At 35.4% G+C, this 27,405-nt stretch overlaps 1 protein-coding gene across 1 annotated transcript in view; it reads left to right on the top strand.

Moving 5' to 3' along the window:
• The window catches only part of TTN (titin), a 201,585-nt gene that overhangs the window by 101,985 nt on the left and 72,195 nt on the right, over positions 1 to 27,405 (top strand). The window contains exons 141-190 of the mRNA XM_053470904.1: positions 1,207 to 1,287; positions 1,866 to 1,949; positions 2,493 to 2,564; positions 2,710 to 2,796; positions 3,073 to 3,138; positions 3,312 to 3,401; positions 7,793 to 7,843; positions 8,371 to 8,766; positions 8,910 to 9,185; positions 9,739 to 10,014; positions 10,128 to 10,267; positions 10,499 to 10,625; positions 10,717 to 10,980; positions 11,171 to 11,437; positions 12,643 to 12,906; positions 13,004 to 13,143; positions 13,242 to 13,368; positions 13,573 to 13,839; positions 13,929 to 14,195; positions 14,515 to 14,781; positions 14,880 to 15,019; positions 15,190 to 15,316; positions 16,144 to 16,286; positions 17,350 to 17,473; positions 17,563 to 17,829; positions 17,997 to 18,094; positions 18,342 to 18,510; positions 18,636 to 18,902; positions 19,012 to 19,281; positions 19,548 to 19,826; positions 19,914 to 20,322; positions 20,623 to 20,747; positions 20,828 to 21,094; positions 21,386 to 21,655; positions 21,767 to 22,069; positions 22,159 to 22,461; positions 22,555 to 22,742; positions 23,076 to 23,190; positions 23,307 to 23,591; positions 23,686 to 23,837; positions 23,919 to 24,066; positions 24,411 to 24,588; positions 24,679 to 24,800; positions 24,898 to 25,185; positions 25,277 to 25,573; positions 25,677 to 25,863; positions 25,995 to 26,110; positions 26,207 to 26,506; positions 26,682 to 26,981; positions 27,134 to 27,239. Of these exons, the coding sequence (XP_053326879.1) occupies positions 1,207 to 1,287; positions 1,866 to 1,949; positions 2,493 to 2,564; positions 2,710 to 2,796; positions 3,073 to 3,138; positions 3,312 to 3,401; positions 7,793 to 7,843; positions 8,371 to 8,766; positions 8,910 to 9,185; positions 9,739 to 10,014; positions 10,128 to 10,267; positions 10,499 to 10,625; positions 10,717 to 10,980; positions 11,171 to 11,437; positions 12,643 to 12,906; positions 13,004 to 13,143; positions 13,242 to 13,368; positions 13,573 to 13,839; positions 13,929 to 14,195; positions 14,515 to 14,781; positions 14,880 to 15,019; positions 15,190 to 15,316; positions 16,144 to 16,286; positions 17,350 to 17,473; positions 17,563 to 17,829; positions 17,997 to 18,094; positions 18,342 to 18,510; positions 18,636 to 18,902; positions 19,012 to 19,281; positions 19,548 to 19,826; positions 19,914 to 20,322; positions 20,623 to 20,747; positions 20,828 to 21,094; positions 21,386 to 21,655; positions 21,767 to 22,069; positions 22,159 to 22,461; positions 22,555 to 22,742; positions 23,076 to 23,190; positions 23,307 to 23,591; positions 23,686 to 23,837; positions 23,919 to 24,066; positions 24,411 to 24,588; positions 24,679 to 24,800; positions 24,898 to 25,185; positions 25,277 to 25,573; positions 25,677 to 25,863; positions 25,995 to 26,110; positions 26,207 to 26,506; positions 26,682 to 26,981; positions 27,134 to 27,239 (9,952 nt within the window). The remainder of the gene's footprint in view (positions 1 to 1,206; positions 1,288 to 1,865; positions 1,950 to 2,492; positions 2,565 to 2,709; positions 2,797 to 3,072; positions 3,139 to 3,311; positions 3,402 to 7,792; positions 7,844 to 8,370; positions 8,767 to 8,909; positions 9,186 to 9,738; positions 10,015 to 10,127; positions 10,268 to 10,498; positions 10,626 to 10,716; positions 10,981 to 11,170; positions 11,438 to 12,642; positions 12,907 to 13,003; positions 13,144 to 13,241; positions 13,369 to 13,572; positions 13,840 to 13,928; positions 14,196 to 14,514; positions 14,782 to 14,879; positions 15,020 to 15,189; positions 15,317 to 16,143; positions 16,287 to 17,349; positions 17,474 to 17,562; positions 17,830 to 17,996; positions 18,095 to 18,341; positions 18,511 to 18,635; positions 18,903 to 19,011; positions 19,282 to 19,547; positions 19,827 to 19,913; positions 20,323 to 20,622; positions 20,748 to 20,827; positions 21,095 to 21,385; positions 21,656 to 21,766; positions 22,070 to 22,158; positions 22,462 to 22,554; positions 22,743 to 23,075; positions 23,191 to 23,306; positions 23,592 to 23,685; positions 23,838 to 23,918; positions 24,067 to 24,410; positions 24,589 to 24,678; positions 24,801 to 24,897; positions 25,186 to 25,276; positions 25,574 to 25,676; positions 25,864 to 25,994; positions 26,111 to 26,206; positions 26,507 to 26,681; positions 26,982 to 27,133; positions 27,240 to 27,405) is intronic.

Raw genomic sequence — 27,405 nt, 5'->3', positions numbered from 1 at the left:
TGAAGTATATAATAAGTAAAATCCTTTGTAACCCTACCAACTTATCAAGCAGCACAATCCATTGCACTTTTGCATTGGATATAAAATAACAGAAAACGTTTACACAAAATGAAAATATCATGCCTCTAATAAAGTAATTGGATAAAACCCTAAGTCATTCAATGATAATATCATTAAAGTGCCAAAAGCCCCAGCAGAGGAAATAAGTGTTGAAGTGTCAGAAGAAGAAATAGAGGAAGACACAGTAGAAGGAGAATATCTAGAAGAAGAAGAAGAAGAAGAAGTGGAAGAAGAAGTGGAAGAAGAAGAAGAAGAAGAAATTGAAGAAGCTATGTTAGATTCTGAAGGTATATTTAAATTCCCATCATTCCATGGTTTCATCCATTCATCAGGACATCCACTCATCATTTTTTTTTTTAAATGTTGTTATTGCTATATATTTAAAAAATATAGGCCTTCCTCAAAAATTGGACTTTACAACTTAAGTAAAAAAGAGGCATTCAGGTTAATTTCCGTGAGCATAACAACATTTGCTTTTTCATCGTTGTCTTCATTCTGTATCTTTGTTTACAGTGTACTGTCTATTGTGCGTCTTGACATTTATGTGTTTATCAGTGGCTCTTTTTAAAATGTGGTTTTAAGTAATTGTGAGTGATGGTCTTTTCTTGGTAGTTATGTTCTAAATATATAAATCCTATCCCTTAAAGATTATGAACCTGAAGAAACTATTGAACCACCACAACATATTCTTCCCCAGAAAAAAGAGGAAATTATACCAGGTATTAAGGATGCAAAAAAATATTTAGTAAGAGGTCCTGTCATCCCATCAATCATTCTGCATCATAGCTTGAATGGTGTCTTGGTCATTTTATCTCATCATTAATCCATAAATATTTTAAAAAAAAAACGTACAATTCTGTATGTTTATATCCCATTTCATCAGATCATTTAACATCATTTTTTGTTTAAATCTTGCTTTTATCATGTAATAATAGAAATCATCAACATCTTGCGCTGTGTCCATATGTTTGTTTTTGTGCAGTTCTTCTTGCAAACTCATCTTTGATGCATCTTCTGTGGAAAACGTTATTCTCTACTAATTATTATACTTTGCATTTCAACAGGTTAATCTTAGTCTTTTCAAGGACATGTTTCCATAAGTATGATTAACTGTTTAGTAAACGCCTAACTATTTTATTTTCAAAGCTCCAGTGGACAAAAAGAGGATTATTCCCGAGAAGCCAGCACCACCTGTGCCAGAGAAAGTGGAACTTAAGCCTGTGAAAGGTATAGAGCATGTTTGTAAGAAAAAGGCAAACATCTTTATTTAGGAGGGTTTCTTGCTTATGGATACAAATATCTTCTGGACAGTCCAGCGTCACTAGGGTATTTCATCTTAGTCTCTGTGTCTCACTTATCAAAATATTAGCAGCAGATTCATTCAGATAAACAACATAACAAATCAACACACTGCTAAGAGTTAAATAATATACACTATTGTAATATACAACATTACAGTGTTAATATAAGTAAAAGTTCAGTCAATTATTGTAAATGCTTCAACTCAATATTTAATTAATAATTAAAACATAGACAGAACCTTCCATAAATAAGCTTTAGATCGAATATTAAAATCTGTATTTTATTTTGTAATCTGAAAACAAAATTCAGTTTCGTATCTAAGAGTTTCACTGTGTTGATGGACATGACCTGTGAAAAGTGATCCATATCCGAGATGAAATCTAAGTGCTATTCTCCCCTATCTTTAATACCATAATGTATATGGTACAATCAATAGCTATTACATTTCCATGCTGACTGATATATTGTTTCTTAACAATGATAGCCAATTCTATTTTTTTAAGTCTCTGAACCTGAAAAGAAGGTTCCCCGTAGACCCATTCCTGAAGTTACTCCTCCAAAAAGAGAAGAAATTAGCCTTAAGAAAGGTAGAATAAACAATTTAGGAATGAATTAATTGGCTGGTATTTAAAACTTGCTGCTTACATATTAATGGCATACAATTTATTACTTCGAAAACAAACTCTCTAAACAAGAGGGCCAACTTATTGCGTTAACAAATCAAGCTTGCTTCTAAGAAAACAAAAATAGTGAAGCCAACCTAATATTGCAAAACCACTAATATCCAATCTACCCCTAAGTGCTGATAACTTGCACCGCAAATCCCTCCGACTCAACTAGCATGTATTGCAAGCTAAAATAGCGTTAAGCCAATGCCTTTTCAATTGTTCCAGATTTAAATGGTATTTATTTACACCGCTAGTGCTTCAAGCGATTAGGTAGCATTATTAAGCCTAGAACACATTTTGCTTGCTTACTGTTTTAATTGCGTCGTTTAGGTATGATTTTGGTGTTCTGTTGTTACTTATTGTAGTTTCATGTGTATGTAACATGAGCTCTGGAGTAAGTTGTTTTTGTATAATTTGAAACAAAAATTTCAAAGGTTAAAAAAGCTATTATCTGTTTTAAAGTATTGAAACCAGTAAAGAAAGAAGAGGAACCACCAGCTAAAAAAGAAATCGAGAAAGTCAAAAAACCTGAAGGTAACATTACTACTGTTTGTCTTGTTAAATTGATTAAGTTGATTAGCATTTTAAATTAGACTGAACCTATTGCCAGATTGGCCACTTTAGCAGTTACGTCATCAATACCCACAAAACAAAGTACTATTTATACGTTATTTTTAAGTGCCAGAAATTCCAAAGAAGAAGGTACCAGAGGTGCCACCAGTGGTGAAAAAAGAAGAACCCAAACCAGCACAAGAACCAGCTAAAGGTACATAATATATCAACTAACAGAATCATGGTCTAGCACATGCCATAAATTAGCACATGCCATAAATTATGTTCATAACTAGAACAATGGTATGTTCTTTGTCCCTAACAATTCCAATGTGTTGCTTTGAAAAGCATCCTCTAAAGTATATAGGTGCCTGAGCATGTTACTTTATAGCTCCTCACCTATGATTGGGTTATTCCAGAGCTTTTCATTTGAAACTAAAAGGAATATGCAAGAGGTTAAAGTGTAATTTGAGTTCACAATATTTTCCAGTTCCAGCAGCACCACCGGTAGCAGCTAAACCTTCACCACCTGCAGAAGAACCAAAACTTGTCGAAGGTAAGTCTTCTCTTTTTTAATAGCACATTTTTCCAGTTGACTACAATGTCATTCATCGATGACTGCAAAATATGACTTTATCTAAAATCCATTAAAACTCAATTCGTTAAATCTTATAGAATAATGTTTCTTTTTTCTTACAATATGCTTTATTACATGCATTTCAATTACAGCGGTCCCCTCTCCAGCAACAGAGGAAGAAGTAGCAGTTACAGCACCAGTTACAGCTCCAGTTACAGCTCCAGTAGTCGGAAAGAAAGCAGGTATGATTGTAATGTTTATGGTTGGACTCAAATAGCAGAATAATTATTTGGGCCACACATGATACAGTGCGTTATTGCACATATCATCTAAATTAATGGTTTGTTTCATGATCCCGTTTGCTTCTTTATGAAGACTGATCAATAAAAAGTATTCCTTAACACGTGATATATGTGCTCAATAAAATGTGAACAAAATACAAATATATATATTACTCCCCCAATATTGCACTGCGGCACCCATCCTGAGTATTCCTCCAAATACTCCAAAATCAAAATCTTCTGACTACATTTGCTTCTTTATGCAGACCAGGTGTTTTTTTGTATGCAGCCTTTTCTTATGTGATGTAATATGGTCTTCGTTCAGTGTGTGTGAGTGTGTTTACTATTGTCCTACACATTATATTACATTTTTAGCATGTACATTATAAAATATACATTGTAAATTACTTAGCTGAAGGAAATGTAAGGTATAATATAGACATTTGCCTTCTATAGGTGAATCATAGCCATGGTTCGTGTGACTTAATGTTCTTAAGTCTTGTTCTATGTCCTGTTTGTTTTTTAGTAAGTCCTTGGTTTCCAGTTATATGTGGTTTATGTGTGATGTATGTCTCTTGACAATCTTCTTAAAAGTGCGTTTACATGAATCTTGATTGTAAATGAAATGTAAAACCTTTATAGCTGCACAGAAATCTGCTAAAGAAAAAGCTGAAATAACAAAAAAGCAAAAAGGTAAAGTATCGTCAGTTGAAGAAAGCAAAGTGGAAGCCGTTCAAGGTGTCGTTTTACTTACTGCTGACAAACTGGTTCCTATCAAGCAGGATGCAAGTTTTAAAACTGAAAGACTGTTTACTGATATTATCCAATCAGAAAGAATAATATCTTATACCAAAGAACAAAAAGCACATCACGTTTCCAGAGAAAGAGTGGTGGAACAAAGGGAATCAGATGACTCCTTTAAATATAGTGAGGAGATTGATGTGGAGGAAGATGAACCAGAAGCACAAATTAAAGTAGAATTAGAGGAAATGGAGGATGATACATTTAAAGAAGTTAGAATATTTGCCACAGAACCTAAAAAGGTTATTCCAAAAGTGAACCATATAGGTCAGGAAGTGCAAGAAAAACCTACAAGGAAAGTAACCTCTAAAGTAGAGGAAATTCTAGATGTAGAGGAGGAAGACGAAGCACTAGAAGAGGAGATACGTGCAAAAACACCTACAAAAAGAATTCCAGAGGATAAAAAAAGAGTCAAGGGACTTGTTCAAAAACCTTCTGCAATAGACACTTCTAAAAAAGAGTTAAAGGAAGAAGACGAAAAAGAAGAGGAGGATGCATTTAAACACATTGAAATATATGTTGAGCCTAAAAAGATAATTCCAAAAGTGAAACATATATCTAAGAGAGAGCAAGAAAAACCCAGAAAAGGAGGAACCTCTACAGTAGAGGAAATGTTAGGCCTGGGTGAGAAAGATGAAGCACCAGAGGAGGAGATACTTGCAGAAACACCTACAAAAAGAATTCCAAAGGATAAAGAAAGAGTCAAGGGGCTTGTTCAAAAACCTAGTGGAATAGTCACCTCGAAAAAAGAGTTAAAGGAAGAAGACGAAAAGGAGGAGGAGGAGGATGCAATTAAACACATTGAAATATATGTTGAGCCTAAAAAGATAATTCCAAAAGTGAAACATATATCTAAGAGAGAGCAAGAAAAACCCAGAAAAGAAGGAACCTCTACAGTAGAGGAAATGTTAGGCCTGGGTGAGAAAGATGAAGCACCAGAGGAGGAGATACTTGCAGAAACACCTACAAAAAGAATTCCAAAGGATAAAGAAAGAGTCAAGGGGCTTGTTCAAAAACCTACTGGAATAGTCACTTCGAAAAAAGAGTTAAAGGAAGAAGACGAAAAGGAGGAGGAGGAGGAGGAGGAGGAGGAGGATGCAATTAAACACATTGAAATATATGTTGAGCCCCAAGAAATTATTCCAAAAGTGAAACATTTATCTAAGAGAGAGCAAGAAAAACTCAGAAAAGAAGAAACCTCTAAAGTAGAAGTGGAAGAGAAAGATGAACCCCCAAAGGATGGGATACTGATACCAGAACCTAAAAAGAGAATTGAGTTAATTGAAAGACCCACTAAAAAAATCCCATCTGAGTTAAAGGAAAAAGGGAAAGATCGGGAACCTAGTGCCTTCCAAAAGGTTGAGGTAGAAATATCTAAATTACAAACAGAAACATCACAAGATAAAGAACTGACTGAGTATTTTCCTGAAAAAGTTTCCAAAAAAATGAGGGAGGTTAAGGTAGGGAAGGAACAAAAAATACAAAAAAGAGTTCCTACAATAGAGACTAAAATGTCCCGTGAGGAAACAGATGAGGAACTAGAATCTAGTATAGCAGATAGTGATGAATTTTTATATGAAGCTGAGGGAGAAAGAAAGGTTGAAGGCTCAAAGAAAGCAAGGGATAGAAAACAAGATATCCCTTCCAAAGCCAAGGTTTACCAAGATAGTGAGCAAATAGCAGATAAAGAAAAAGAGGAAGGGGAGGACAAACAGTTTTTGAAAGATGAGAAAAGAATAGATAAAATAGCTCTTCAGGAGCAAAGACATGGTGATATGTCTGTGGCTAGGTTAAAAGAGAAAGAGGATAATAATTTACCTAGAACTATACCTGACAAAAAGCCTGTTTTGGAACCACATCGTAAGAGAGACAAGAGTCCTGAATATATAATTGACCAAATAGATAGTAGTCTATCAGATTTAACAAAGGAAGACGTGACTAAAGATATACCAGTTTTAGGACCAGCAAAAAGAGTGACTGAACCACTTTCCAAAAAAGACAAAATAATCAAACCAAAATCTCTTGAAAGTACACCCACAGAGGTAGTAATTGAACACTCTAAAGGAAAGGTATCAGAGATTGACATCGGTATAATTAAACCAGAAAAGAAAATGCAGACAATGGATATCAAGGACAGTAGAAAACAACATACAGATGAAGAAATAGCTGAACAACAGATTACAAAAACTAAAAAAACAGCTGATTCAACTAAACCAGAGCTACCAGCAGAACATAAAAAGGATGCTATTTTCAGAAAAACTCCATCAGCAAAGGACAAGCCTGCCGTAAAAACAGAGCCTAAAGAGGAAAAGATGGTTATCTCGTCGTTAAAAAAAGCAGAAAAAAGAACTCCTGTAGAGACAGAGGAGCTAATTCCTTCTGGGAAAAGATTAAGCCATGAAGAAGACACCTCACGCAAAGCAGTTAGCAGAACCAGCACTCCCACTGGAAAACAAAAAACAGAACAACTCAAGTCTTTGGACAAATCTTTGATGATTCCAGTGAAATCCAAGGTCTCAGGTGATCAAAAAACCGAATCTGAAGATAATGAAGGACTACAAGAGGAAGAAAGCTGGGAGCATGACATTGAAGGTTTATCTGAACCGACTGATTATGGTTCAGAAGAAGATATACTTAGTGAAGAAAATGGGCAAGCAAAGGAAGCTGCATTAGAAACGCCATCAAAGGCCGTTGGCAGACGAGGTGAGGCATCTCTCTGCAAAGCATCTGCTTTAAAATCATGCTACCATCATTTCCATACTTCATCTGCTCTTAAGTACTCTTGGATCTGAAGCTTACCTCATGTGTGTTTGAAGACATTGATTATCATTTTCATATTCATAATCTTGAATTTATGTCCATCTTTGAAGACCAACATTAAACCTCAACATTTTGTATGTTTCCATTCTTCACTATTGTTCACACTTGAATGTTCCAGAAATAAGGATTTCTTTCAGTCCATAAAATTTCATTGTTTGTTTCCATGTTTGTGGTTTTTGTTTGGATCTGTCTACATTACAACCTAATTTTACATGTTTTGCATGTGTCACCGTCTAATATGTGTTTTATTTAATTCCATCATTTTACAAATGAGTTTGGCAACATTTCATTTTAGTTCTTTTTTGCGATCATTTGCAAGTTTAATTCACTAGATATTTTTGCTGTCACAGATAGCCATGTAGTTTCATATTCAGATTTGAAATTTTTAAGTTCTAATCTTCTACAATATATTTGCAAGTAATCTACAGAGAGATATGTGGTAGGGGATTAGATGGCATACAAGTTCACCTTCAAGAAGATATTTTTAAATGCTGCCTGGTGTCCACTGTAGTCTACTTTATATGCATTAATAATCTATGATGTACTGATAATTTAGTTTACAATACATCATACATTTACATATCTGATATCAAACACATCACTAAGTTGTGTTGAAGTTTAACATTTTAATATATTCACTTTAGCAAGGAATGGTTAACAAGGTAACACAATGTTACCAAATGACACACTGCTATAGGGAACCGTGACTAATATAAAACATTTCACTTCAGATACTAAAGCACCAAAAGATGAAGCTGCTAAGGGTAAAACTCCTATTAAAGGTGAGAGTGTTTTGCTTGGCATGTTTTTGGTACATTCACATTCATTTTTCCATAAAATTATTATTAATTAAAGTATTTCTTTTATTTACTTTTATTTTTCATTGTATTATTAGGGTTCAAATTGACCAGGATTAGAACGACATTTGTTTATTATTATTATTATTATTATTATTATTATTATTATTATTATGTTTTCTTTACATAGCACCAACTATTTACACAGCGCTTCTTACAATACATATATTTAAGGGGCTTGACAAGACTAGAATTGACAGACTAAGCCATATATCAGGTGGAGAGACCCCTGCTCGCAAGCTTACAATCTTGCTAATATGAGCATGATGTTTTACCAACTATTTCAGAGATTTTGTTATTAACTTTACAATTTGTTAGCAAAGAAACGGTTGCAAAGTAAAAAAAATGGCCAATGCCTCTGATTTTTATTATGAGCATGTGTAAAATGAAAGGTTACAAGGAAACTAAAATGCACCATCTTGAACATAACCATCTTCACATCTGAATTCTAGCCAAGAAGACTCCTTCACCATTAGATGCAGAGAAGAGGAAACTGAGACCAGGCAGCGGAGGAGACAAACCTCCAGATGAGCCAGCTTTCACCTATCAACTCAAAGCTGTCCCACTGAAATTTGTCAAGGAACTCAAAGATATTGTGTTACAAGAAGCAGAATCTGTCGGCTCTTCCGCCATATTTGAATGTCTCATTTCACCTTCCACGGCCATTACAACCTGGATGAAGGATGGCAGCAATCTGAGAGAGAGCCCCAAGCACAAATTCATAGCTGATGGCAAGGATAGAAAACTGCATATCATTGATGTCCAGCTTTCAGACACTGGCGAATACACTTGTGTTGCAAAGTTGGGAAACAAAGAAAAGACATCCACAGCCAAACTAATTGTTGAAGGTATTTCATTGATTTTATTAACATTTATATAACATTTATATTATTTATTTAAACATTTACTGTTGTTATTATAGTATATATATATATTACTGCTAGTATATTTCTAAAAAGTACAGTAACATTGCTTACTTTTTTCCCTACAGAGTTGCCAGTACGTTTTGTGAAAACGCTAGAACAAGAAGTAACAGTTGTGAAGACACAGCCCATGTACTTGAACTGTGAGCTCAATAAGGATAGAGAGGTAGTCTGGTACAAGGATGGGAAGAAAATTATTGATGAGCCAGGAAAATACCAAATTAATGTGATTGGCTTGACTCAGACTCTTACTGTTGTGGCTGCTGATGATGACGATGCTGGAGTTTATACCTGTGCAGTAGAAAGTGCTGATATCAAATGCGAGTCCAATGTTAAAGTAGTAGGTAAGTAACTATCATTATTTAGAGAGGAAGCTGCGAATAAACATAATGAACATAATGACCTTTATTGATGATAGGGTTATCACGTCTCCAATATAACAGAATAGAAAAAATGATAATAAAGAAAAATATTCTGCTTAGGAAGCATAGATTGTTTGAGAAATGTTTACAAATGTTACCCAAAGCAAACAAGATATAACTTTCAAGATCAAAATCCAATTGTCTTTTTCATGTATGTTTCATAATTTTATCTTGCTATTGTCTACATATTCATTTTTAAAAGCATTTGACTGAACAGATGAGGTATATATATTAAAACTGCACTATGAAATCATCCATATAGAATATAGCGCAAACCAATCAAATTTTATAGTGATGCGTACATATGTAATTAACCCTCTTTGGCATGTAAATGATGTGATCTTTATAGTTTAGTGTGTGAAATTACAGTGAATATTTAAATATTGTTACTATGCTTGTAACATCTTGTAAAAGCTTGTTGAAATAATGTAGTTACCATTATCCCTGGATCAAATATTTTTGTTCTCCATTGCAGAGGTAATACGTGACTGGTTAGTTAAGCCAATACGAGACCAACATGTAAAACCCAAGACTACTGCCACATTTGTGGCCGATATAGTTAAGGACACACCAAACATTAAATGGTTCAGAGGAGATGATGAGATTCCAGCAGAGCCCAATGACAAAACTGAGCTGAAAAAAGAAGGAAACAAAATCTTCCTTATTATAAAAAATGCTGGCCCAGATGATGTTGGGGAATACTCAGTAGAAGTTGAAGGCAAAAAAGTTACAGCAAAACTTACTTTGGGAGGTATGGAAAAGTGGCTATGGAAGGTTACATTTGAAATGCTAATAATGCACATCCATATAAATGTGGATTGGCACTTTGTTTTACAGTGGCATAACATTGTTTCTCTGTTTCAGATCGTGAAGTTGATCTGCTCAAACCTTTGGAAGATGTTGTAATTTACGAGAAGGAATCTGCATCATTTGATTGTGAAATTTCTGAGGAGGACATTCCAGGAGAATGGAAGCTGAAAGGAGAAATCCTAAGGCCATCTCCTGTAAGTATTCTGAAGTTCAGGGATGGAGGGTTTAGTTTTCTATCATAAATTGCGCCGTGTTACATGGCTTTGGTTCTTTTTTCATTATTGTGTAGGATTATGTTCTCTGTTTGATCACTCGATCCTTTAGTGAACAGGTTTCTTGAGTGCTCTTGGGCACACATAAATACACATATTAATGTTTCTCATTTTGCTATTTTGTTATTAATAGAGTATTTCCATTATTTCTAGACATGTGAAATCAAGTCAGAGGGAGGAAAGCGGTTCCTTACTTTACACAAAGTCAAAGTTGACCAGGCTGGAGAGGTTCTTTTCCAGGCCCTAAATGCAAACACTGCAGCCATCCTTACAGTAAAAGGTATGTTGGACTTGATGCCATACTACAGAGTTTTTAGCATCATGCAATTCTTTTCTATTTCTAACATTTGTAAACTGCGTTCTATCTTTAGAAATAGAGCTGGATTTCGCTGCACCTCTGAAAGATGTAACCGTTCCAGAGAAACGTCAAGCTAGATTTGAATGTACTCTTACACGCGAAGCAAATGTCATATGGTCCAAAGGCCCAGATATTATCAAGGCCGGAGAAAAATATGACATTATTTCAGATGGAAAAAAGCACATCCTTGTCATTAATGATTCTGCTTTTGATGATGAAGGGGATTACACAGCAGCAATTGATGGCAAAATGTCTACTGCAAAGCTCACAGTAGAAGGCAAGTCTGTCATATTAGTAGAGATGGGCAAACACATAGCTTCAACACAATGACAACTTCTAAACATTGAATAACAACCTGCTCAGTGCTATGCCTGAGACAAGTTCACCCATCTCTACATATTCTTAAAGCTGTACAGTAAACTCTTACTTCTTGTACAGCATGTTAATCAGTGACACTTTTATTGCAGGTATAAGACTTAAGTTTATTTCACCGCTAAAAGATCAGACTGTCAAAGAAGGAGAAACCGCTCACTTTGAGTTTGAGCTTTCCCATGAAAATATGCCAGTTACCTGGTATAGAAATGACAAGAAACTTCACACTAGCCGAACAGTTCTTATCTCTGAAGATGGCAAGACACACAAGATGGAGATCAGAGAAGTAACTCTAGATGACATCTCACAGATTAAAGCTGAAGTCAAAGGTTTACATACAACTGCAAAACTAAAGGTGTTAGGTACGATCTATTGCTTGACAGTTTTATGTTCTAATCAGTTACCAGAGATAATTAGTACAAGAATATTTTTCTTTCATCATTCTACGTAAGCTGTCTGAAAGCTTTGCTTCTGTGGCACCCTGTATATTCTTTATCTTCACGCCTTTTGTGATCAGAGCAAAAAAAAAGAACAAATTCTTGTTTGGCCTCTTTTGTCTTCACAGCTGTTGTTTTGTTTCGTCCTCGCAGCTGTTGTCATGTCTCTGTTGTTGTCTTATGTTCTATCAAGTCTGTCTGTTCTTGCAACTCAAGTTTTAGCTGTCAGATCTCCTCTCAGAATCCTCTCAGATTTGTAACTCTTTCTTCCTGTAAGTCCTGGACACACCACTTTACATCTGAGATGTAAATCTTGATCTGGATGTCAACCAACTTTTCAGTGTTAAAGATGGAGCTCATCATTCTTTTCCCAATATAGTCCCACAGTAAACTTCCTAGAGAAGTTGATCTCAAAGACATTATGTAAATGTGAATCTTAAATCTTCTTTTGGCCTTCCTTATCATATTGTCATTGCTAAATCTTATCCCTATGTCTTACATATCTTGACTAACAAAGCAGTTTACCCAGTCAGACACTAACCACAGTCTTAATTTGGCCTACCATGTTGATTACAACCTAAAGCTTAATTGCATCCCAGTGTAACAAGTCTAGCAATGGGTCCGAACCCAGTCATGAAGTCCCCTAAAACATTTATAGTATTATTTTAATGTATACTTGTAACTAATGTTAGTGACTCTTTTATGTTTACTAGCGTTTTATTATGAGAACAACACTTACCCTCCCACTCTACTCTAGCCGATTATTACACTAATAAACTTACAATCTATTATCGAGTTACAGCCCATCCACTAGATTATTTGAATTGTAATATAAAAATTAAAGTTGTCCAGTCTCACAATAACTAATCACATTTACACCTATTTTTTCATTTTATGTTTCTGTCTGTCTCCTCTGTCTATACCAATCGTCTGCAGCCATATAAATTATTGTATGTTTAGGCATACTTTGTCGCTAAATGTTAAATGTAAGTCTTGCGTTTTATATATGTACCTTTGTGTAGTATGAATTGTGTTTGTGTTATCATAAAGAAATAAAAACCTACTTGAGTTTCCATAGTCCATACATATGTACTGTGCTTTATTAACTCCTCCGGGTGGTCCGTTTACAGAGGCTGATCCTTACTTCACTGTGAAATTACAAGACTATACTGCGGTGGAGAAAGATGACATCACCATGGAGTGTGAGCTTAGCAAAGATGTACCTGTGAAGTGGTTCAAAGGTGGTGAGGAGATTAAAGCTTCAAAGACCGTGTCCATAAAAACTGAAGGCAAACGCAGAATTCTGAAGATTAAGAAAGCTGATGAAAAAGATAAAGGGGATTATGAATGTGACTGTGGAACAGACAAGACAAAAGCAAGTGTGAACATCGAAGGTGTGTAATTAACATTTTTCACGTTAGAGCCATGAGTGTTCTATCTTTTCCAGTCATACACTATAACTTTGTTTTGCGGTAACTGTTTGTATTGCAGCTCGCATAATTAAAGTGGAGCGCCCCTTGTACGGAGTGGAGGTGTTTGAAGGCGAAACAGCCCGCTTTGAGGTTGAAATCTCAGAACCTGAAGTCCATGCTCAGTGGAAGCTTAAAGGAGAAATCCTATCACCATCACCTGTAAGATATTTAAAGTTATTGCCTGCAACATAAAATGTTTGTCACATACAATTAAGCAAAGCATTTCTAAAACAATCTCATTATAACATTGAAAACAGGACTGTGAAATTATAGAGGATGGAAAGAAGCATGTCCTTATCCTGTATAACTGCAAACTAGATATGACCGGAGAGATTTCCTTCCAGGCGGCTAATGCCAAAAGCCAAGCTAACCTAAAAGTGAAAGGTAAGCAAATATTCACATATGACCATATGAAATGTTTACAATATATCTATATTTATTTCATAACTTTTATTTATAGCTCTATTAGTAGACATTAAACTACCATTAAGCAAGAATTATAAGGAACATAACTACAAATATTTAATGTTGATACAGGCTAGGAAATGGAAAGTTTTTATCTTATTTAACTCATGTTTTCTCTTGTAGAACTACCACTTATCTTCATCACTCCACTCGCCGACGTCAAGGTGTTTGAAAAGGATGAAGCAAGGTTTGAATGTGAGGTGTCTAGGTTACCTAAAACATGCCGTTGGCTCAAGGGAACCCAGGAACTTCAAGGAGACGACAAGTATGAGATAGTTGTCGAAGGCACAAGACACACACTTATAGTAAAATCAGTTGCTTTTGAAGATGAAGCTAAATACATGTTTGAAGCGGAAGATAAGAGAACTAGTGCCAAACTCATCATTGAAGGTTTGTGACATTGAAACACACTGTTTTCTGAAATTGGCTGTGTAATAAACTTGAGGGTAAATGTTTAAATATAATGTATTGTTTTGTAGGTATACGTCTCGAATTTGTGTCGCCACTCAAAGATGTCACAGTTAAAGAACAGGAAACTGCTGAGTTTACAGTTGAGCTGTCTCATGACAATATTCAAGTTAGCTGGTTTAAGAATGATCAGCGTCTACACCCAAGCAAGCTCGTGTCAATGCACGATGAAGGCAAATTTCACACTATCAAATTCAAAGATGTTTCTTTGGATGACACCTCTCTTGTTAAAGTTGAAGCTATGGGAAAATCTTATGATGCCAAACTTACCGTTCTTGGTAAGTATCCGATTACAAGAGTTTGTTAAATAAAACATTTACAAGATTTGGATGGTTACAGTGTATATTTTTGAACATGGCAATTTGCATTATTAAGCAAATATGACCAGATTAATACCAGCATATTAAAAGTGCACAGACAATGTCATATATTGTACGCATCTGTTGTTTTCAGAGCTAAAAGTTGAATTGTGCTCCAAATAATTGTTATGGAGATGTACATCTATATTAAACTGTTGCATAATGAACATCCAGGAACTAAATTGTATTACGGGGTACACTGCAATCATTTGTTAGTAATGACCACTCTTATTTGCAGAAGGAGACCCATACTTTACAAGCAAACTTCAAGATTATACAGCCGTAGAGAAAGATGAAGTCACTCTTCATTGTGAAATCAGCAAATCCAAAGCCCCTGTTAAATGGTTCAAAGATGGTCAGGAAATAATTCCTTCAAAGAATGTTATTGTTAAAACCGATGGCAAGAAGCGCATTCTTATCATCAAGAAAGCTTCTAAAAAGGACATTGGTGAATACACATGTGATTGTGGAACTGACCAAACAACTGCAAAACTGAACATTGAAGGTAAACTTGTCAACGAGGATAAATGTAACTTTCATTAGTTGTGTCCTGTATGTGTACAGAAAGTTACATGTATCTTCTCCGCTTGTTTCATAATCTAGAACGTGATATCAAGGTTGTCCGTCCACTGTATAGCGTGGAAGTAATTGAAACTGAAACAGCACGCTTTGAGACTGAAATATCTGAGGAGGATGTCCACTCCACTTGGAAACTAAAAGGAGAAACATTACACACTTCTCCAGTAAGCTATCTCTCTTTAATCTATGATTCTATAGAAATTAAAGTGTGCAAGTTAAGTACATTTTGTGTAAATTTCAACGTGTATTAATTTATTTGGAATTGTATATAAAGAATTATAGAATGTGATACTATTTAAATAAATGTAATGTAACCTGTACAATATCTTTCTAGGACTGTGAAATCAAAGAAGAAGGCAAAAAGCATTTCCTTATCCTTTACAATGTACAAATGGACCAAGCAGGTGGTGTGGATTTCCAAGCAGCCAATGCCAAATCCAGCGCTCATCTTAAAGTAAAGGGTAAGTGTTATTAAAACGTTTAAGTAAAAAGGGTTTTATAGATGTTGCAAACATGAAAACTCAATATTTAAATTGAATACAAAATTTAATTTGTGACTTTTATAAAACAATCTGTTTAGATTTCAGTGGAATTACAATTAGTAAGAGAGTGTTATCAATGACTCCTACTTATTTAACAGAGGAATAGCAAGTGGGTATTTAACACATACCATGATCGTTGTTTAGTTTTTGCAATATTTAAAGAGTATAATTGTACTTTTAAATTAAGTGATAATTTGTGAAAATTATCATTTTTGCGGCAACAGTTTCACAAAATGTCTTGAGAAAACTGTCAGCCATTTTATGAAATTGTGATGCTTGTGTAACAAGTTGTTATGAAAGAAGGGCATTACAAAGAAAGATTGCTGTGCTGGCAGCTTTCCTACAGGCAGATAAATCATTAAGGTTACATTTTTGGAAAGTGTCAATAGATTGACGGACAGGAGCAGATAAGGTAATTAGGTGTCAGCTGTCTCTGTCCAATAGCGGCTCTGCTATTTTGGAAGGAATAGGCCATATGTAGCAAGAGGAATGTGTGTGGCTGGTGGCCGACAGATGCTACACATATACTGCTGACTCTGTTCAATGTAAGGAAACACCTACTCCAAGTTAGGAGAAGTTCCACCCCTTCTACTCCCCGGAGGCCACATTCACCGGGAGACCTTAAATAGTGGCAGTGCAGCATTTGGCATCCCTAAGGAAAGCTGCAATGGAAGTTGGAGGGTAAGGGTCTACAGTGGTCTTAGCACGAGGATATTAATGGATAATGTCTTCTTCTATTGGAAAAGCTCGTGTAATAGGCCTGCTAAGGCCCCTGAAGGATGTGACCGTAACAGCTGGTGAGTCGGCTACCTTCGAATGTGAACTCTCCTATGAGGGGATCCCAGTGGAATGGTTCCTTAATGGTCAAAAACTGGAGCCCAGTGACAAGGTAAGGCCATTTAGGAAGAATACTTTCAGAAACATATTAATAGTAAATTCAATTAGACCATTATTTATTTTCCATTATTCATTTCTTAAATTACACCTCACATTTAATTTGCAGGTTTCAAAATGTAAATGGCAGCTCCTATGTTTTTCTAACAAATGTTTAGCAATTTACAGATTTTGCTTTATAGCACAGAAGATTTATATTTAAAAAATAAAACAAAAAACCAAGACAGAAACTATTTTGCTAATCTTGTGTCAAGGCAGTACATGCATTACTTAATTAGTTTTTCATTCTGATCATAACTGCAGTAAGGTATTGTGCATATATGGGGATTAGCGGGTTTAAAATTCCATTTGTGGTAATTGACAGCATGGGTTTGTGGATAGATCTGTTCTCCAGATCCTCTCTGAGAGGCTATTTTTATCCTAAACTTCAAGTGCTCATTTTACATTTCAAGATACCAGAGGACTTAAGTGAAAAAAAGCATAGTGTGACCAGCAGGAAAACTACCAAAGGCAACCACTGACAAATTATATTATACAGTCTTATGTATAATTTAAAAATAATATAAACAGTGAAAATAATGATAGGAAATATTTTTTAAAACATATTTTTCAAATAATTAATAAAATGAAATATAATATATTAAACAACATAAGAAGTAGATAAAATGTAACAATTTTTTAGAAAAATTGCTGATATATTTAAGTACAGTAAAAACATATGAATATGTAAAATATAAATCAAATTTTCTCATCTGAAATATACATTTTTTTAAAATTATGCATGCAACAAAACCATTAAAACATTGTTAATATACAATATATATGTCTATTTTGACATATATGTTGAGGGGACTACTCTTGGGATCATATGAAATAAAGTTACCACACTGTAACATCATCAATGTATCTGCTAATTCAATTTCATAATAGAAAAATACGTCTGTAGAAGGGTCCAATAAGTTAAAAGCTTGTATAACTATGCATATACAACTGTTTACTGACACTACTGTAATAATCAAAGTTTGATACACAAAATAATAAAATGTGGTCGTTTTTAGATTGTCACACGTGCTGAAGGAAGAGTCCACACATTAATCCTTAGGGATGTCCAGCTTAATGATGCTGGGGAAGTAAGGTTGACTGCAAAGGACTTCAAGACCGAGGCCAACCTAAATGTAAAAGGTATTATCTATTGTCCTAATATTTCATGTCTTTACAAGTGCATGGAAACACCAGACTGGGTTACTAATGTCTTATATTATAACCTTTAGAACCACCTGTTGAGTTTACTAAACCTCTCGAGGACCAGACAGTAGAAGAAGAAGCTACTGCTGTGCTTGAATGTGAAGTATCCAGAGAGAATGCTGAGGTTAAATGGTTTAAGAATGGCCAGGAAATCCACAAAACCAAGAAGTATGACATCATTGCTGAGGGAAGAGTCCGAAAACTTATCATTCATGGCTGTACCTTGGATGATGCCAGAACATACACATGTGATGCCAAAGACTTCAAGACATCTGCTTTCTTAAATGTAGAACGTAAGTAGGACTTATCATATACTTTTGTTATCTATTTTCATTTTTTCAGTCAGGGGTGAAATGTATCCTACATTAAATCATAGAACATAGGGGTAGACTTTATGTATAATTGTATAATATACAAAATGGTCAATGAACTTGTAAATGTCATCTTGTTTCTTCTGTAGCTCCTTTTGTGGAATTTACAAAGCCTCTTACTGATCTTGAAGTTAAAGAAAAGGAAACTGCTCGATTTGAGTGTGAAATTTCTCGAGAAACTGCTAAGGTACAATATCTAAAGTTACCTAAATTGCTTGCTACTCATTTGAAGTGTTCATCTCACATGAAACATGCATAAAATCGATGCAATACCCAATGGAAGCCACAGAGCTGAAGCAAAGTTCTAATTATATGTATACTTGATTTTCATACATTCATTAATTATTTTATAAAGCATAACCTTCTAGCAGTGTTACCTATATTTCCCTTGTTTGGTGTGTGTCTTTCTGACCAAGTTGTTTGTGTTAACATAGGTCCGCTGGTTCAAAGACGGAGTTGAAATTCGAAAGGGTAAAAAATATGATATCATATCTAAAGGCGTCACACGTGCTCTTGTGGTGAACAAGTGCGTGTTTGATGATGAAGCAGAATATGTTTGCGAGTCAAAAATGGCAAGAACCTCTGGCTTGCTTACAGTGATCGGTAAGGAGAACAAGCAGTCCTGTGTGATAAAAAGATATTTTTATTTCTTTTTCACATACTAGTATAGAGTTTAACATTGTTTATGTAGGTTACAGTGCCCTCACCACATTATTTTTTAATTTCAGAGGAAGAAGCTGTTTTTACTAAAAATCTGCCAAACATTGAATCCTCTGAATCAGAAACAGTGAAACTGATTTGTGAGGTTTCAAAGCCAAGTGCAGATGTAACCTGGTTTAAAGGAGATGAAGAGCTCCCAGATGGTGGAAGGTATGAGCACATTGCAGAGGGCAGGAGAAGAATTCTGATAATCCACAACATTTCCCTAGATGATGCTGGAGAATACAACTGCAGACTACCACGTTCACGTACAACTGGCAAACTTGGAATAAAAGGTAACGGTACTAACTCTGTGTTCGGTAATTTTAAGATATATATATATATATATATATATATATATATATAATACACAATTTAATGTTGTGATATATGATTTTGTTTCAGAACTTGCTGCAGAGTTTATTTCAAGACCACAAAACCTTGAAGTGCTTGAGGGAGAAAGAGCCGAATTTATCTGCTCTGTTTCAAAGGAAGCCTTTGAAGTCCAGTGGCTCAAGGGTGAAACCGTTCTTGTCCCTGGTGACAAGTATGATATAATTTCTGATGGCAAGAAGAGAATCCTTGTTGTAAAAGATTCAGTGCCTAAAGAAGATGAAGGAACATATGCTGCAGTGATTGGTTTGTCCAGAGCACCAGCAAACCTGACAGTTATTGGTGAGTTATAGTAAAGAAATTAGAAATAATGAGAAAAATAAAAAAGCTGAGATTGCTAATCCCTGGATTTTATTCATCTGATTTACCACCTAAACCTAAAAGCGTAGGCTAATTTTACTATAAACATGTCTAGTTCAGTGTAACAGCTATACCATGTCAAGTCACTTTCTAATCTCTCCCATCCTACATTAGTATCATAATTTTGATTCTCCTTTATAACATTATGTTTTTGCATTTCTAAAGTCATTTCAAATTCTGTTTTACAGAAAAACTCAGAATTATTACTCCTGTAAAGGACCAACAGGTCAAGGAGGGACAAGAACTTGTTTTCAACTGTGAAGTCAACACAGAAGGAGCCAAAGCCAAGTGGTTCATGAATGATGAAGCAATCTTTGACAGTTCAAAACATGTCATGGTCCATAAAGATTTAGTCTATACTCTCAGAATCAGAGATGTACAAATGGAAGACCAAGCCACCTACACAGTATCCCTGTCAAACCATAGAGGAGAACATGTAAAGTCCTCTGGCAACTTAACAGTCCTAGGTGAGTAGATGCTTTGGAACACTGTGACAATTAACTTGATACATGTGAAATGTTTGAAGCTTAAATGCTTCTATTTTCTTATCACAGAGGAGGACCTAAGAATTGTGGAACCCATTGAAGATATTGAGACAATGGAGAAGAAATCTGTCACTTTCTGCTGCAAAGTCAATCGTCCAAATGCAACTGTTACTTGGATGAAGAATGGTCAGGAAGTTGTGTTGGACAGAAGAATCTTGTATAAAGCTGATAAATACAAGCATTCTCTAATTATAAAAGACTGCGGATTTGTTGATGAAGGAGAATATACTGTAATTGCTGGCCAAGACAAAGCAGTTGCTGAACTATTGATCACTGAAGCTCCTACAGATTTTGTTCAACACCTTCAGGACCAGACAGTTATTGAATTTGAGGATGCTGTTTTCACTTGTCAGCTTTCCAAAGAGAAAGCTAGTGTGAGATGGTACCGTAATGGCAGAGAAATAAGAGAAAATAAGAAGTGAGTAAAATGCTTTAATGTTTATTGTGTCATATATCAATATGCGATCTTATGTTTGAACAAGATGTAAATGCAGTATGTCACCATAGTTTACATAATATTTGCCTCCTTCTATGGGGATTTCATGAGTGAACTGCATATACATAGATTTTAAACAAGAAAGAGAAGCTCATGTCTACAAATGTCTTACAGCCAAAAGTAACTATTTTTGATATATCGCTGAAATGGACAACAATGGACAATATTGCTATAACATTTTTTTTAATGTTTTGCCCTTGTTTGCTAATATGTGTTGTTTAGATACCAATTTGAGAAAGATGGAAGTCTCCATCGACTTATCATAAAAGACTGCAGGCCAGAAGATGAATGCGAATATTCTTGTGGCGTAGATGAGAGGAAATCCAGAGCAAGACTTTTTGTTGAAGGTAACACCGGTTTCTTCACTCAACTACTTTTGAATTGTCAAGAGGCAGATAAAATATTAAATTTTAAACTTTCATTTCAGAAATACCAGTGGAGATTATCAGACCACCACTGGATGCATTTGAAGCACCGGGATCTGATGTCATATTTGAGGCTGAGCTCAATAAAGACAGAGTGGAGGTCAAATGGTTGAGGAATAACATGATCATCGTCCAAGGTGACAAACATCAAATGATGAGTGAAGGAAAAGTACACAGGTTACAAGTCTGTGAGATCAGACCTCGTGATCAAGGGGAATACAGATTCATCGCAAAGGATAAAGAAGCCAGAGCAAAACTTGAATTAGCAGGTATTGTATATCTCTTTTTAAATGTCCAGCTCAGTGTCATTGTGGTATTTAATAATTGTCACTAGCAATGTAAATATAAAGAGATTCTACAACAATAACAGTTTATAAAACATCAGATACACCATTTTATTAAGTGACATATCCGCTGCTTCCAGAACATCAATAAAGAATTCATAAGAATATTAGATTGTGTTTTCTGTAACAGCTACACTAGAAAAGGTAAATGAGTCTGTTTGGATGAGTGACATTATTTTAACAAATCTATAACATTCTTACATGTTTCATCAACAGCTGCACCTAAGATCAAGACAGCAGACCAGAACATTGTGATAGATGCCGGAAAGCCATTAACCATGTCTGTTCCATATGATGCTTATCCAAAAGCGGAAGCAGAGTGGCAAAAGGATGATGAAACATTGCCTGACATGCATGTTGATATTACAGCAAACAGTACCAGCTTCCGTATCCCTGAAACCAAGAAAGCAGATAAGGGAAGATACAAAATAATACTACAAAACAAACATGGCAAAGCAGAAGCTTTTATCAACTTAGACGTTATTGGTAAGTTGTCTCCATTTGGACATATAATCACCCTCAAAGAAAAGAAAACTGAAAACATTAGAAGGTAATCAATTGCATTAATTAACATGTTTTAATTGCTTTGTTCTTCAGATGTCCCTGGACCTGTTAGAAATCTAGAAGTCATTGATACCTATGATGGAGAAGTAAGCCTTGCCTGGGAAGAGCCAGAAACTGATGGTGGTAGTAAAATCACTGGGTATATAATTGAACGAAGGGACATCAAGCGTAAGACATGGGTTCTGGTCACAGACCATGCAGATAGTTGTGAATACACAGTCACTGGACTACAGAAAGGAGGCGTTGAATATCTTTTCCGTGTAAGCGCAAAGAATAGAGTTGGTGCTGGTGAACCAGTCGAAACAGACAAACCTGTAGAAGCAAAGAGTAAATTTGGTAAGTTGGGGCTGTGTGATATATTTCATTTTCCATAATATTACTCTGTTAATATCAACAAAGTAACATGCTTTCTCTTGTTATCATAGATGTTCCAGGGCCTCCTCTCAATGTAGATGTGGTTGATGTTAATCGCTTTGGCGCCACAATCACTTGGGAACCCCCAGAGTATGACGGTGGATCTGAAATCACGGCATATATTATTGAACTTCGTGACAGAGCATCAATCAAATGGGATACAGCTATAATAACTAAACCTGATGAGCTGGGAGCTACTCTTAATGATGTTGTGGAGAACAAGGAATACATTTTCAGAGTCAGAGCCGAAAACCAGGCTGGAGTTGGCAAGCCAAGTGCTGCCACCCGTGCCGTGAAGATTAGGGATCCAATTGGTAGGCAAATGTTTATATTTCTTTTCTTTAATGATGATTAGTATAATGTAATTTTTGGCAACAAAATATCTATTTTATATTTTCTTTTAATAGAAAAACCAAGTCCTCCTATCAACCTTACTCACTCTAAACAAACTAAGTCATCTGTTCAACTTATGTGGGAGCCTCCACTTGAGGATGGAGGAAGCCCAGTGTTAGGCTACGTTATTGAACGCTGTGAAGAAGGCACTGACAAATGGATCCGATGTAATATGAGGCTTGCACCAGATCTTACATACACGGTAGGTTTATTCTTAAATTTACACACTACACACTACTGATAAAAACTGTGCTTACTGGATGTCATGAATTGTTACGTCTTTATTTTATAACAAAGTGACCTTTAAGCTCTCTTTAAAGCCTCACTCAAATCTTTAACAATCATTTGACATTTTATCCCCTATCTGTAAAAATGTTTGAATCTTTTTCATTTTTTCCACGCAAAGTTGATTGTTAATGTAATAGAAAAAAAAATATGTATGCATGTCTACACAAACATATGCATAAATACACTGGACTGTAGTTCCAGTATTCCACTGCTAACAAACATACCAATTTTTTTTTTGTTACCAAAGGTGACTGGGTTAAAACCCTTAGCAAGCTACTATTACAGAGTCTCTGCTGAAAATGCTGCTGGTTTATCTGATCCAACTGAAAGCCTTGGACCACTCAAAGCAGATGATCCTCACTGTGAGTAGATTATCTAATCCTTTTCCTTTTTATAATATAATAAATATTTATATATATATATATATATATATATATATATATATGCCTGTTTGAAATTAAATATAATTTTATTTCAGATGCACCTACAATGGACTTAAGAGCTTTCAAAGATGGTCTGGAAGTGATTGTTCCAGAACCTCTGAAAATCCATGTTCCCATAACTGGTTACCCAATACCAATTGCAAAATGGTCAGTAAATGGAAACGTCTTAGAAAGCAATGATCGAGTCAAAATAGAAACCACATCAACCTTCGCAGAACTTGTCATATTTCCAAGTGAGCGTTCTGACAAAGCAATTTACACAATTGAGCTTGAAAATCCCGTGGCATCGGTATCAGGAGAAATTGATGTGAATGTGATTGGTAAGTGGCATCTCAAATGTCAAAAAACATTTTTTACTGTTTTTTCTTTCAAGTTTCCTTTTTTTAAACTGTGTTTATGTTATACTCTTCTCAGCTCGCCCCAGTGCTCCAAGAGAACTTAAAGTTGGAGACCTTACAAGAAGCACAGTCAATCTGTCTTGGGAAGCACCTGAGAATGATGGTGGTAGCCCACTGACTGGATACCTAATTGAGAAACGAGAAGTTAACCGCAAAACATGGGCTAAAGTATGTCAAATGTGAAACTTAATTTTAAGTTTGATCTTATGATGTAGTGACAATCTAATGAGTTACTCTATTTTCTTATAGGTCATGGAAAATGTAATTGATCAAGAGTTCACAGCATCTGACCTTATCCAAGGCAGAGAATACCTCTTCAGGGTCTCGGCATGCAACAAATGTGGACCAGGAGAGCCTGCATACATTGATGAGCCAGTTAATATGTCTGCACCAGCAAGTAAGTTCCAGTCATTTATATAGATATAAATATAGATATATAGAGATATTTATATAGAATAAACTCTTTGTACTTCAATACCTTATACAGTTGAGCAACACATATTTTAATCCCCTTCACTTATATGGTCAAGGAGAGAGTGACCAACTCTAATAGGGATATATTCCTTAATGGAAATTTGAATCTTTGATATTTTCAAGAATGAGTTACAAATATGTGAAAAAGCTCTTGAGTCCATCTAGAAGACTAGGGATCCATGAAGCAACTATACAAAGACAGTTGAGGTGTAGGGTGCTCTCAAAATTCTTGTCACATGTGATCATATTTCTTTTCTTCATTACTAGCTGTACCAGACCCACCTGAGAATGTTAGGTGGAGAGATCCAACTGCTAAAGGAATATTCCTTACTTGGGAACCACCAAGATATGATGGAGGCTCTCGCATTAAAGGATATATTGTGGAAAAATGCCAACGTGGCACAGACAAATGGGAAATTTGTGGAGACTCTGTTGCAGAAACAAAGTAAGTGTGGTTAGCTAAAATTGAAAAAAAACAATGCCGTTTTTGACATTTCACAAATTGTAAACATGTAAAATTTATTTTGAATGGCAGGTTTCAAGTTGAAAATCTTACTGAAGGTCAATGGTATGCATATCGTGTAAAGGCTCTCAACAGACTAGGGGCCAGTAAGCCAAGCAAACCAACTGATGACATACTGGCTACAGATCCCAAAGGTATGTTATGCCTATTTGTGCTTAATGAAAAAATATTTGTGTTTCTGTTGTGTTGTATGCATGGAATAAATGTAATCTTTTTTTTTCCTTAATACAGAGGCCCCAGAGGTTTTCCTTGATGTAAAATTGATGGCTGGTATTACTGTTAAGGCTGGAACTAAGATTGAATTACCAGCGACAGTTACTGGCAAACCTGAACCAAAAATTACCTGGAGTAAAGCAGATACACTTCTTAGAGTTGATAAGAGAATAAACATTGAATCCAAACCTGGTCATTCTACAGTAACAATCACAGATAGCAAGAGAAGTGATTCTGGAACTTATATTATTGAAGCAGTCAATACATCCGGTCGGGCTACAGCAATGGTTGAAGTCAACATTCTAGGTATTATTGATTTTTTTATTTCATGTCAGGAAACCTAGATTTAAAAGCTTGCAGAAATATTATCTAATTTCAAATGTATTTGTGTATCTAGACAAACCCGGTCCACCAGCTGCATTTGACATTTCGGAAATCACAAACGAATCTTGTGTTCTGACATGGAACCCTCCCAGAGATGATGGTGGTTCAAAAATAACAAACTATATTCTGGAGCAGAGAGCTGGTGACAGTGAAATATGGCACAAACTATCATCAACCATTAAGGAAACTCGATTCAAAGCTTCAAAATTAACTCCCCTCAAGGAATATATCTTCAGAGTCAGTGCTGAGAACATGTATGGTATTGGAGAGCCAGTTCTGTCTACACCAATGATTGCTAAATACTCATTTGGTAAGAGTCTTATTTGTTTAGTGGTAAAACATTGCTGATTAATTAATTCAACTTAGCAATGTGTATGATGAGCATTGAATTACTGTTTTTTTTTCTTTCAAAGATCCCCCTGGCCCACCAACCCGTCTTGAGCCTTCTGATATTACTAAAGACTCAGTGACTTTGTCATGGAATGAGCCAGACGATGATGGTGGAAGTCCAATTACTGGCTATTGGGTTGAAAAACTGGACCCTGATTCAGGAAAATGGGTTAGATGCAACAAGATACCAGTAAAAGATCCCACCTACAGGTATTGTACTTAAAAAAATTCTATTAATCCAAAGGAAATGATATTCCTTCCTATTTTGGCTGGATAAAGATATATGTTCATCATTTGTACCTGCAATTTACTGTAAAATATTTTATTTTTTTGACCAATAGAGTTAAAGGGCTTACCAATAAAAAGAAATACCAGTTCCGTGTTCTGGCAGAAAACCTTGCTGGGCCTGGAAAACCAAGCAAAGAATCTGCGCCAATCTTAATAAAAGATCCTATTGGTATGTAATATTTCATTAACTATTATATCAGTCTTCACCATTTCCTCATTATAAGACAATTCTTAAGATTCATCTTATATATATTGTTATGTGCAGATCCACCATGGCCCCCAGGCAAACCCACTGTAAAAGATGTTGCAAAGACATCTGCATTCTTGAACTGGTTAAAACCAGAGCATGATGGCGGTGCCAAAATTGAATCATATGTGATTGAGCTGCTGAAGACTGGAACTGATGAATGGGTTAGAGTTGCTGAAGGAGTTCCAACTACTGAGCACTTTTTGAAAGGCCTTATGGAGAAACAGGAATACTCTTTCCGTGTTAGAGCTGTAAACAAAGCTGGAGAAAGTGAACCAAGTGAACCAAGCGATCCTGTACTGTGCAAGGAACGGCTAAGTGAGTAGTACCTGGATTATTTTCAGATGCCTAATATGCCACCATAAATAACATATGCAAATGTTCTAAGTATTTAAAAACAATAAATAAAAGGTAATTACCAATAAGTAATCATAAGTAAACATACTGCCAAATATTGATTGATGTTCTTCTATCTAATCTTTTCATTCTTTAGATCCTCCTTCTCCTCCTCGCTGGCTTGAAGTTATTAACATAACTAAGAATACAGCTGATCTTAAATGGACAGCACCAGAGAGGGATGGTGGCTCCCCAATTACCAACTATATTGTTGAGAAGAGAGATGTAAGACGCAAAGGCTGGCAGACAGTGGACACCACAGTAAAGGATATTAAAGCATCTGTTACTCCATTGTCTGAAGGCTCTTTATATGTGTTCCGTGTTGCTGCAGAGAATGCAGTTGGACAAAGTGACTATTGTGAACTTGAAGACTCTGTACTGGCTAAAGACACCTTCAGTGAGTTATTATTAGTATTAATTTTTGTAGTAGTTGTATTATATTGAAGTATTTCCATACATAGCTACCGGGATATTTAAATATAGTAATTTAAGATATAAGATTTAAGAGATATTTAAATATAGTATTTAATATTCATCTTGTATTTTCAGCTACCCCTGGGCCACCCTATGCCCTTACAGTTGTCGATGTAACAAAGAGGCATGTTGAACTGAAGTGGGAAGCTCCCAAAAATGATGGTGGAAGACCCATTCAAAGGTAAACAATGAGCATAACATGAAAAGTAATATTAATATTATGAGCAGAGTATATAGACTAGTTACTGTGAGCACACATGAAGTAAAATGTCATCCACCTTCATTCAAATTTTATAAATATTTACTAGTATTAATTTAATCCCACAAATTATATACTGTGCCCTCAT

This window comes from Spea bombifrons, chromosome 7, assembly GCF_027358695.1.
Source record: "Spea bombifrons isolate aSpeBom1 chromosome 7, aSpeBom1.2.pri, whole genome shotgun sequence".
Lineage (NCBI taxonomy): Eukaryota > Metazoa > Chordata > Amphibia > Anura > Pelobatidae > Spea > Spea bombifrons.
The sequence above is the reverse complement of the archived record's forward strand: the minus strand, read 5'-3'. Positions and strand labels throughout refer to the sequence as shown.